Source organism: Tachyglossus aculeatus, chromosome 2 (assembly GCF_015852505.1).
Source record: "Tachyglossus aculeatus isolate mTacAcu1 chromosome 2, mTacAcu1.pri, whole genome shotgun sequence".
Classification (NCBI taxonomy): Eukaryota; Metazoa; Chordata; class Mammalia; order Monotremata; family Tachyglossidae; genus Tachyglossus; species Tachyglossus aculeatus.
Window position 1 is genome coordinate 134,272,543 of NC_052067.1, and position 12,634 is coordinate 134,285,176.

Sequence of the window (12,634 nt, forward strand, 5' to 3'; positions counted from 1 at the left end):
ATTTCTCTTTGCCTCAGGTTCCTCATCTGTAAAATGGGGATTCAATACCTGTCCTCCTTTCTACTTAGGCTGTGAGCACGATGTGGGACAGGGACTGTGTACGCCTGATTAACTTGTACATACCCCAGCACTTTTTTGTGCCGGGGTACAGCTTTTGGCACATAGTAAGTATTAAACAAATATTATCATTATTATTATTAGATGCATATTGCTGCACGCTTTAAGAGAATTTGGAGGGTAAAGGAGATGAACTGCCCCTGAGGGATGGGCTGGAAGTATAAACACTTATTTGCAAGATGATCTTAAAAGCAATAAAAAGAAGTTACATAACCCATTCTCACCAACCATTCAGATGGGAGTAAGCGGTGAGAAGGCCAGTGTCTGGCCTTACCCAGTGGATAGCATGAGCTCTGCAGTGTGTAACCCGAGCTGGCAGTTTTGAGAGTGGGCATGGCCCAAGACAAGTCAGATGGTGTTCACATCTGTGAAGTTGCAAGCATTTTGGTGTCCATGGAGTTATTAGAAGCATATTGCTATAAGCTTTACGAGGATTTGGAAGGTAAGGGAAATGAAGTGCCCATGAGGGTTGGGCTGGAAGGATAAACACAAGAAGATTTATAAACAATAAAAAGAAGTTACACAACCCACTCGCAAGGAATCAAGGTATTCCATTGATTGATTGACAGATTGATCACTACCCACTTCCGAACAGCAACCTAGGCACTGATGCTCTTCTGGGTAAAGGAGAGAGTTAGGATCGAGAAAGCCATTTCTTGAGTGGCTGCCAGATACGACGGTGCCAAGGTGGCTCTGAAATCTAAGTCCAACTCTGAAAGACCTGAGAGCTGTTTCCAAAAGGAATGCCTAGAGTGTTCCAGCTGTAAAGCAAACCAAATACGAGTTTGGACAACCGAACTACAAATGAAGTCCTGAATACTGAAGTTTATAATCATGGCAAGATATGTTTGCTGGGGTTAGATAGTCAGAGAGCATCTGAAGAGAGACAGCAGCATCTGGTGGAAGGAGCCTGGGACTAGGAGTCAGGACACATGGGTTCTTATCCCAGTTCTGTCACTTGCTTGCCACGTTGCTTGTGAGAAGCAGTGTGGTGTAGTGGAAAGACCATGGGCTTGGGAGTCAAAGGTCATGGGTTCTAAATCCTGGCTCCCCCACCTGTCAGCTGTGTGACATTGGGCAAGTCACTTAACTTTGCCGTGCTTCAATTTCCTCATCTGTAAAATGGGGATTAAGACTGTGAGCCCCAAGTGGGACAACCTGATTACCTTGTATCACCTCAGCGCTTAGAACAGTGCTCGGCGCATATTAAGCACTTAACAAATACCATCATCATTATTATTATTAAGTGACTTCAGGCAAATCACTTTGTTTCTTTGTGACTCAGTTCCCTCATCTGTAAAATGGGGATTCAATGCCTGTTCTCCCCTCCACTTGGACTGTGATCCCCAGGTTAGACAGAGGCTGTATCCCTTCTGAATACCTTATGTCTACCCCATTGTTTACTGTTATTGGAAAATGAATGAGAGCCAGATCCTCAAGAAATGGAGAATGTAAGACCTACCACTCCTGGGTCCTATCAGTGGCACATTCAGTTCAGACCTCTTGTCTCTAATGGCAGTGCCAAGGTGCTTGGAGGAAGTGTGTGCTGGTTGCCTTCCTGATGATCTGCCCATAGGTGAAGGGATGGACTTTTTGTATATGCCTAATGTACAGTCTCTTAAAAGATATTCATACATTTTGGCTAGTTGTAGGTCTACCAGCAGATGGGAGCATCAACCAGGGTTCCCAGCTAGAGTCCCAAAAGTGCCTTGATCCTTTCCGTTTCCTTCATGGGCAACCCCAGGCTCTGGCTACAATCACATTTGGCATTCCAAACTTCCTCCTCTCCTACAACTGTGGGTAGCCCTAGTCCCCCTGGTCTTTCACCGTGCAGGGATCTTGCCTGAACATCCCATCCACCACTGTCCTCTCCAGAGCCCAGTGTGGGGCAGGGGAAGCCCCCAGATAACCCTGAGTGGGGAGAGGAAACTGCATTCAGCTGCTGTTGTTCATGCAGAAGCATCATCAGCCCTCCTGTATCAGGTCAGAAGACACACATAATGTCATATGCATGTCAGGCCCAACCTAATGACATCATGGGAGTCACTGGGGGAAGAACGCAGATTTTGCACAAAGCACAAGTGTCTCCGAGAGGACCCCTGAACGTCCCATTTGCATTCTTCTCCAAGGTCTGCATGAGGAGCAGTATGGCTTAGTGGATAGACCACAGGCCTGGAAGTCAGAAGGACTTGGATTCTATTCCCAGCTCTGAAACATGCCTGTTGCATGACCTTGGGCAAATCACTTAATTTCTCTGGGCCTCTGTTATCTCATCTGTAAAATGGGGATTAAGAGTGTGAGCCCCATGTGGGGCAGGGACTGCGTCCAACCTGATTAAGTTGTGTCTACCCCAGAGCTTAAAACAATGCCTGGCACATAGTAAGCACTTAACAAGTACCTCAATTTTTATTATTATGGGTCTGAGCCCTGAGACTTGACAGCAGATCCCCTGGATGGACAGTCCTGTATAAAACCAGAGGAACAGCCAGGCTTCCTGCATCTCCTATGGGAGTCAGGGGAGCACAGATAGGTGAGCCAGGGACCCCTGGGTAATCATGAAGTGCCAAAGCCCCAGGGCTGTTCCCTATTAAACCAATCCCTTGGGTTTTGTGGCCTGAAGGACTTTTGGAAATGACTGTAGACTGTCAGCTCATTGTGGGCAGGGGATATGTCTGTCATATTGTGATATTTTACTCTCTGAAGAATTTAGTACAGTGCTAGCACTTAGTAGAGTGCTTTGCACACAGTAAGCGCTCAATAAATACAATTGAATGAATGAATGAATGTTCTGCACACAGAACTTGCTCAATAAGTAGGATTGACTGACTGACTGAAAGAGAGCAGGGGAGACAATGGAAGTGGAAACCCTGATGGGGGAGGCGGCGCTAGTCTGAGATTCAAAGAATGTGGGCTCTGAGAGTGTTCCTGGGCCAATAGGAATGACCAGATTCAGTGAGGGATGTCTACCTGTCTCTGAGCAAATAATAACTATCTGCTCTGAATATGGGATGAGCACAATAAACATCATCGATGATGATAATGATTGTGGTATTTGTTAAGCGCTTACTATATGCCAAGCACTGTACTAAGCATTGGGATAGATACAAGATAATCAGGTCTCACTTGAGGCTCACAGTCTAAGTAGGAGGGAGAACAGGTATTGAGTTCCTATTTTGCAAATGAGGAAACAAGCACAGAGAAGTCAAGTGACTTCCCCAAAGGTCACACAGGAGGCATGTGACAGCTCTGGGATTAGAACCCAGGTCTTTTGACTTCCAGGCCCATCTCTTTCCACTAGGCAATTTGGCTTCTCATTTATTAATTGATTGATTACTACTGGTTTGTCAGTTAATAGTATTTACTGAGCACCACAGGCTGCATAGAAATCATTCCCTCCAGCTGAGAAATATGCATTTATCCCACCAACAGTCCTTCTCCAGACAATGCTTAAAGTAGAATACTGGAAGTAAGAACAATGACAGGGAACCAAAAAGATCACAGAGATGGAGAAGCTTCCATATGAAGACTGACTGAAAAGATTAGGACTGTTCAATCTGGAGAAATGCAGGCTGAGAGGGGACAAGATTGCAGGTCACAGAAACATTAAGGATGTGAGCTGGGTAAACAGGAGTTCTGAAATGTCCATTTATCAAACCACACACCGGAAAGAGGAAGCTTCCACTGAATCTTGTAGGTAGGTCCACAACCAATAAAATGAAACACTTCTTCCCCGTTAGCATTTGTTACTCCATGTTGAACGTCTCAATTGGTTTGAAAAGGGTTTAGGTAAATTCATAGATGGAAGATCTATGGAAGATGTGATGGGAAAACTGGACTGAAAAGAAGCAGTGTGGTCTAGTGGAAAGAGCACAGCACTGAAGTCAAGAGACCTGAGCTCTAGTCCTGGCTTCATGGCTGCCCCTGCTGGGTGGCATTGTACAAGTCACTTAACTTCTCTGTTCCTGAGTTTCCTTAAGTATAAAATGGTGATAAGGTACCTGATCTCCCTCCCCTACAGATTGCAAGCCCAAAGTGAAACAGGGACTGTGTCCAATCAGCTTATATCCAGCCCCACCACAAACTGGTAGAGTTGGTTGAGGGTAATATTTCCACAGGAGAGCTGTGACACAGACAGGTTGGCACAAATACAGTTCCTAATGGTGGTGTTCCCGCAGTAGTGTAGCTGGGCAGAACGGATTTGGACAGATGAGGTAACTGAGGCACAGAGAAGTTAAATGATTTTCCCAAGGTCACACAGCTGACAGGTGGTGGAGCCGGGATTAGAACACATGACCTCTGACTCCCAAGCCCAGGCTCTTTCCACTGAGCCATGCTGCTTCATGTGGATACCACTCAGAAAGAAGGACAGTGGCCTTGAGCTAGAGTTACCACCTGCTACAGTCATGATATACCAAGACGGTACCAATAGGAGACCGAAGCATTAATTCTCTGGCAAGGTTGGAAAATAGTTGAAGAGGGAAGTCACAGTGATCTACCAGCCTAGGGGCGCCTGACTGCCAGAAGTTAGAACCCTCTGAGGAGACATTAAGAGAAAGCAAGCTTAAACTGCAACAAGAAGGATTTTGTTAGGTTTCAGGGAAGGCAGCATGGAGTCAAGGAAGAGTCCTGATCTGGAAGCCAAAGGACCCAGCTTCAAGTCCAAATTCTGTCACCGTTCCCCTGTGAGACCGTGGCCAGGTCACCTAATCTCTCTGCATCTCAGTTTCCTCATCTGTAAAATGGGGATAAGGTAACTATTTTTCTATCTACTTCACAGGGTTGTTGTGAGAGAAAAATGAAATGTAATGTGAGAGCGCTTTGGGAATAAAAGCACTATAATAATAATAATGATAATGGTATTTGATAAGTGCTTACTATGTGTCAAGCACTAAATCAAGGTAGTTTTCATTTTTATAGTTATTACTATTATTACTATTATTATGTAAGCATACTGTGGACAGTAAACATGTCTACCAACTCTGTTACACAGTTCTACTGTACTTTCCCAAGTGTCAGGCTCAGGGACAGGATGAGAACTTGATCCCCCCGAATTTCCCCCTCCCCATCTCTTCAGATGTTTTGCCTCTTGGCTATCAAGGGGTGTCCTCCCTACCCCCTCAGCCCCTAGCCTTCCTCAAGACTCTGTGGATCCCCTCCTTGATCTCCTTGGTCCGCACCCCGTAGACAATGGGGTTCAGGGCAGCGGGGATGACGTGGTGCAGGACATTGAGGAGGACGGGGATGTTGGCGTGGACTCTCTTCTTGACCACATTGGTGAGGATCAGGACCAGAAGGATGGTGCTGAAGAAGAGGATGAGGATGAGATGGGACCCGCAGGTGCTCAGGGCCTTGGCCGCTGCCCCCTCAGCCTTCAGACGCAGCACTGCATGCAGGATGAAGGTGTAGGAGAGGGTGATGAGGACCAGGTCCGTGCCCATCAGGGTCCAGGCCACAACAAACTGGTAGAGTTGGTTGAGGGTAATATTTCCACAGGAGAGCTGTGACACAGACAGGTTGCCACAAATACAGTTCGTTATGGTGGTGTTCCTGCAGTAATGTAGCCGGGCAGAGAGGATGGGGACAGGCCCCATGAGCAGGAAGTTGCGAGCCACGATGAAGACGGCCGCTTTAGCCACAAAACGCTCAGTGACGATGGATGGGTACCGCAGCGGGTGGCAGATGGCCACGTAGCGGTCATAGGCCATGACCAAGAAGGTAGAGGACTCCATGAGCAGTAAGCTGTTCATGATGAGCATCTGCAAGAAGCAGCCTGCAAAGCTGATAGACCACCAGCCCAGCCAGAAGATGGCTAAGACCTTGGGAATGACGGTGAGACAGAGAATGAGGTCCAGGAGGGAGAGGAGGCTGAGGAGGTAGTACAGGGGCTGGTGCAGAGACTCCTCCAGCCAGATGGTCAGCAGGAGCAAAGCATTTGCCCCCAGGGCCACGATGAAGAGAAGGGCCAGGATCACGGAGAGCCCGAGCTGATGGCTCCGGGCCCCGGGGAGGCACATGAGGTAGAATTCGGAGGGCTGAATGAATGAGTTATTGCTGAGAGTTGACATGGCAGAACAGCTGAATGGAGTAGGCTTCTTCCTGAGAACCTGGGTGAGCAGAGACAGATGTAAGTTCCTCATCTGCCATAGCCACAAATAACCCAGTGGTTCAGTGACTTGCCCACTTCTGCTCATGGTCTCCTGTCCCCAAGCTGAATCTTCCACAGAAACTCCCTCCTTGGTTCCTGAACATTGCATCTCTAACTCACATTGTAGTTACTCCTTTTGCTATGCACACAGTGTCTACCAGTACAGTGGTTGGCACACAGTGTCAATCCATCCGTAGTATGAGAGGCAGCATCATGTAGTGAACAGAGCACAGGTCTGGGAGCCTGAACTTTATGGTTTCTAATCTCTGCTCTGCCACTTCTCTGCTGTGTGACCTTGGGCAAGTCATTTCACTTCTCATGGCCTCAGTGACCTCATCTGTAAAGTGGGGATTGAGACTGTAACCCCATGTGAGACAGGGACTGTGTCGAACCCAATTTGCTCGTATTCAGATACCCCAGCACTTAGTACAGTGCCTGGAGCATAGTAAGCACTTAACAAATATCATAATTATTATTATTATCATTTATTATTAGTATTATGACATTTATAGAGTGCTTACTCTATGGAGAATGCTGTACTAAGCACTTGGTTGAGTACAATTTAACACAGTTGATAGATATATTGGTAGACACAGGAGGTGCTGAATCCAGTGCCCCCCACACAGTAGATGTAGACATACAGCCCAATACCCTGCACACAATAGATGTTCAGTACAGTGTTCTGCACACCCTCAAGTTTGTGCCTGGAGTGTTTAAAGTACTCTACCAGTTTTGGCTACAGGAGGGAGATGCATACCCATTCCTAGGCTTGTAATGACTATAGGGCAATCTGCTACAAGTCAAATCTCACCTGTGCTGGGCAACAGCGGCATGGGAGAGGCTCGAGGGTGGAGACTCAAGTTTATTATGGGGAAGAAGACAATGGTAAACTGCTTTCGTATTTCTACCCAGAAAACCCTATGGATAAACTACCAGAACGACTGTGGATGGAAGAGTAGCATTCTGGGAGAGATGTGTCCATGGAGTCGCTATGGGTCAGAGATTACATGATGGCATAAGACAAGACAGTGTTCTGCACTCAGCAGATTCAAACACCCTGGACGGTACTTTGCACATAATAGACACTCTGTACAGAAATGTAGGTGCTCAGTGAATAGTGATGCTATTGAAGAAAAGGAAGGCTAAGAAGTGAGAAATGACCCCAAATTCCCTCCCTGAAAAGTCATGGGCCCAGAAAGGTGCTGCCTGAATCTCCTACTTTATAAGTGTCACCTTGGCCCTTAGGATACCTGCAAACTTTTATCCACAATCTTCTAAAAGAATGAGTGACTCTCACTATTGCACTAATAAGATGACTGCGCATTTGGGGGCATTTCACTTCACTGTGCCTCAGTTACCTCGTCTGTAAAATGGAAATTGAGAGAGTGAGACCCACATGAACAAGGACTGTGTTCAACCCAATTTTCTTGTATCCACCCCAGCGCTTCCTACAGTGCCTGGCACATAGTAAGTGCTTAACAAATACTACAGTTGTTATTATTATTAGTTACTATTAATATAATGTTATTTATTGAATGTTTATTGTGTGGAGAGCACTGTACTAAGCACTTGGGTGAGTACAACGATGGTGCTCAGGAAAGGAGCACCATCAGACCACTCATGCCATGGAGTGCTTTTGGGGGGAATCCAGGCACTAGGACCACCTAAACCATCTCAGAGCTGCTCCCTTCTCTCCTTCTACAGCCCAGCCTGCACACTTCACTCTTCTGGCACTACCCTTCTCACCATGCCTTGATCTCGTCTGTCCGGCCATCGACCCCTGGCCCACCTCCAACCTCTGGCCTGGAATGCCCTCCCGCCTCAAATCTGCCAAAAGATCACTCTTCCCCTCTTCGAAGCCCCACTAAAGACTCACCTCCTCCAAGAGGCCTTCCCAGACTAAGCCCCTCTTTTCCTCAGCTCCCCCCACATCCACATTACCTCAACTTACTCCTTTTGCTCTTCTCTCCCCTCTTCCCACCCCACAGCACTTATGTATTTATGTATATATGCATAATTCTATTTATTTCTATTGATGCCTGTATACTTGCTTTGATGTGCACATATCTATAATTTTATTTATTTATACTAATGCCTGTTTAATTGTTTTGATGTCTGTCTTCCCCCTTCTAGACTGTGAGCCCTGTGTGGGCAGAGATTGTCTCTCTTTATTGCTGAATTGTACTTTCCCAGTGCTTAGTACAGTGCTTTGCACACAGTAAGTGCTCAATAAATATGATTGAATGAATGAATGAACACAATACAACAGAGTTGGAAGACGTGTTCCCTGTCCACAATGAGCTTACAGTGTAGAGGGATGAGTTTACAGTCCAGAAACTTTTCATAAAGAAAATTGTTCATTTTTATGAACTCAGAACCAGAGAAACCTACTCAGCAGTTTTCCAGCGGTTGCCCTCAGATATAACTGATAGGAAAGCTTATTAGTGAGCAAACACAAGCTACTGAAGGAGATTAAGGAACTACCTTCTCTTCAGCATGATTCAACCAACTACACAGACATTAACTCTCTTCAGTTTGACCCTGCTGGCTTCCTTTTAGCTCAACTGGGTAATTTTAAAACTATCAGACTCAGCATGAAAAAGAAACCTCTTCTGCTTAAAAAACAGGCAATTGATCAATTGATTAATGGAATTTATTGAACTCTTACTGTGCACAGAGCACTGAACTAAGCACTTGGGAGAGTGCAATACAACAGATTTGGTAGAAATGTTCCCTGCCCACAGCAATCTTAGCACAGAATTGATCATTTATCAATCAATCAATGATATTTGTGGAGGGCCTATTTAATGCAGAGTGTATACTATGCATTTGGGAGAGCACAGCAGAGACTAGACAAGTGTTGTCTTCCCTCAAACTGCTCAGCTTTGACTGAGGGAGACAAATGGACAAAAATTACTGCTGATGGTGTTGGTGGGAAGAAGGGTAGTACTGCAAATATATTGGGACAAATAAACTTAATAAATAATGGTATAAACAAAAGGGAAGTGATGTGACCTAGCAGAATGAGAACAGACCTGGGAGTCCGAGGACCTGGGTTCTAATTCTAACTCCGCCACTTAGCTGTTGGGGACCTTGAGCAAGTCACTTTTCTTCTCTGCACCTCAGTTACCTCATCTGTAAAATGGGGATTAAGACTCTCTCATGTGGGACCTGGACTGTGTCCAATGTGATTAGATTATGATAATAATAGTTATGATGGTGTTGGTTAAGTGCTTACTATGTGCTAAACACTGTTCTAAGCTTTAGAGCACTGTTCTAATTGCGGGGTTATACCTACCCCATGCTTAGTACAGTGGTTGGCACATAGTAAATGCTTAAAAAATACCATTAAACAATACAGAGGGCATAAGTGCTGAGGATAGGAAGAGACAGCATAGATGTGAAGCATGACTGTTGGGTCATTGTGAAATAATTGGGGAGAGCTGCCTGTAAGCGGTGAGCTTTTAGGAGGGATTGGAAGGCAAAGAGAGTTAGGGGTGGGTGGATCTTGGTGGGGAGGGAATTCCAGGCTAGAGGGAAAGCATGAGTGAGGATTTGGAGGCAGGAGAGTCAAGAGTGAGGTATGGTTAGAAGGTGAGCTTGAGAGTTCAAAAATTTGAGATTTTGCGAGGTTCCTATGAAAAGGCCTACATAGGAAGACAAGGGGGGGAAGTGACAGACCCCAGACAGTCAAAGAAATGAAAGTTCTTCCATTCAAAACCAGGGAATTGTCTCTATCCCATATCCCACTGAAAGGAATAATGAAGGCCGATATCATTTTCATTGATATCTAAAATGCACATTTGAACATGACTTCCAGCACTCAGAGGCTGACTAGATAGAGAAGGTTCACTCCACAAACCTGGAGACTTCAAGATTAGGTCAAGACAAACCTGAAAACAAAGAAATGAATGCCAGTCCTTCTTGGGTGAATTGTCAGGGAGGCTGGGGTGGGATGTCATAGGCTTTGGAAGGAGGGCATCGACTCCTTCCAGTGGGCAGGACCATGCAGTGACTATCTTTCATCATCTGCTTAGAAGGAACTGGTCAAAGTTTAATCTTCAGTGTCTCCGCTCTTCTCGTCTTCTAGATTGCAAGCTCATTGTGGGCACGGAATGTGTCCACTAAGTCTGTTGTATTGTACGCTCCCAAATATTTAGTACAGTGTTCTGCACATAGTAACCACTAAATAAATACCTTTGATTGATTGAGTGAGTGATTCTGCTTATGGCCTTGGAGCAATTTGACCAGTGCCCACAGCTGAGGGCTATTTGTCCAACAAGGTAGAGACCCTATTACAACCAACCCAGCCAGGCATCTGCTGGACTGGCCTCTCCCTCCCAATTCTGAGCCTGGAGTGTCCCCTCTCTCTCTTTCCAGATGGAGTTCTCTCTAAGAGAAGCCATGTGGCCTGGTGGAAAGAACACAGGCCTGGGAGTCAGTAGACCTGGGTTCAAGCCCTGGTTTAACCACTTGCCTCCTGTGTGTCCTTGGGCAAGTCACCTAATTTCTATGTGACTCAGTTTCCCCAACTGTAAAATGGTAATTAAATACTATTCTTCACCTTTCCATGAAGCAGAGTGCTGGATTAATACCATTTTTATTTCTCTGCAGTTCTCCATTCCCAAGTTTCGGGCCCAAGCCCATTCATTCACCTCTGAGCCTCTCTACTCTCGGCCCTTCTCGGCTTTCTAAGTCAGGCTTCCCTGACTGCCACTCTCTGAAATACTCTGGCTGGACTTTCACTGCTGCCTGGAGTTTCTTAAGACCACTCTCCTCCCAGCCTGAGTCTATTCCTAGAAGGAGGTTCTTTCCCGTTGGAGGGAAGGGAGAAGGGGGTGGGGAGCTCAACTGCATTCTGGAGAAGGAAAAGCAGCAGGAAGGGGAAAAGGATGAGGAGGAAGGAGAGGAAGTCATAAGTAGAAAAGAAGACTGAGGGGAAAGAGCAGAGAAAGGGAAGAGAAGTAGGAAGAAAAGGGAAGAGAGAAATGGAGGAGGAGGAGGAGGAGGAGGAGATGGAGAAGAGGAGGAGGAGGAGCAGGAGGGGGAGGACAAACAGCAGCAGCAGTACCTGTTGTCCATAGCTGGTTCAATCCTGGGAATATGAGGCCAGTTCCAGGGCCTTTGCCTTCTATCTCTGCTTGGAGACATGGGAGTGGGGTAGAGGTGGATTCCAAGAAGAAAAGCAGCTATCACCTATGTCATTTTTTTAATGATATTTGTAAGCACTTACTATGTGCCAGGTTCTATACTAAGCCTTGGGGTAGATATGAGCTAATCAGACACAGTCCCTATCCTACATGGGGCTCAGAGTCTTAATCCCCATTTTACAGGATGAGGTAACTGAGGCCCAGAGAAATGAAGTGACTTGCCCAAGTTTCCACAGCAGACAGGTGGTGGAGCTGGGATTAGAACCCAGGTCCTTCTGACTCCCAGGCCTGTGCTCTATCTACTAGGTCACTCTCATTTGCTTCTCATTTGAACATAAACTCCTTGAGTCCTAGGCCAGACAGGCCCACCTTTGGGCATCTTATCCAGTCCCCTGCCTCCAAACAGGACAGTCCCTTCTCCAAGTCAGGCAGCTGTCCTCTGCTGAGGGGGCTCCAGGAGAGGAATCACCTCTTCCTTTACCCTGCACACTCATTCTCACTGCACTTATGAAAAATCTTGAGCCTGAAGGAATCAAAAGAGCTGGGATTTTCCTCTGACTCATTGGGTGACCTTGGGTAATTCCCTTTCCCTCTCTTTACACCAGTTTAGCAATTTGTAAACTGGAAACAAATAATCTCTGCCCCTCCCTCTCTCTTCTTTCATCACTTCTTCCTCAGCACACACTCATCTCTCCATTCCAGGTCAAGTGAGATCCAGGGTGGGTATCTGTTCATTGTTATATTGTACTCTCCTAAAAGCATAGAACAGTGCTCTGCACAAGGTAAGCACTCAATAAATTTGATTGAATTGGCACTTTAGGTCCCTAGAGGGGAGAGAGAAATCCTGGAGACTGTTGCCATTATTTGGGGGAATTGGAATCAGCAGAGGGGCTGGACCATGGATCTACTGTACTTTCCCAAGTGCCTAGTACAGTGTTCTGCACACAGTAAGCACCCAGTATAAACCAGTGATTGTTAGTTGACCACTCTTCTTTTTTCTGAGCAGCCCTAAGAGCTCCTACCGTCATCACAACCAGCAACCAGCCCGGGCTCATTGTTGCCTCTAGAATTCCAGGTTACAGTTCTTGTTCTTTCTGAGCAGGGCTAGGGCCTGGCTGCCCAGAGGCAGGGGCATGACAGAGAGGTCCAAAGCAGAGCTCTCCAGCTAAAGGATTCCCAGAATTGTGCTTTTAGTTCATGCTGAGTGGTCTGGTTGTCTCTG

General features: G+C 46.2%; 1 protein-coding gene across 1 annotated transcript; it reads right to left on the minus strand.

Annotated features, from left to right (window-relative positions):
- Window positions 1-5,234: 5,234 nt before the first annotated feature.
- LOC119942524 (olfactory receptor 56A1-like) lies at window positions 5,235-6,182 on the minus strand. Its single transcript, XM_038763357.1, has one exon. It carries the CDS (start codon window positions 6,180-6,182, stop codon window positions 5,235-5,237), a length of 948 nt encoding a protein of 315 aa, XP_038619285.1.
- Between the last annotated feature and the right edge of the window lie 6,452 nt (window positions 6,183-12,634).

Coding starts and splice junctions, on each gene's coding strand:
- LOC119942524 (XM_038763357.1), bottom strand. CDS start 6,182: ATGTCAACTCTCAGCAATAACTCATTCATTCAGCCCTCCGAATTCTAC.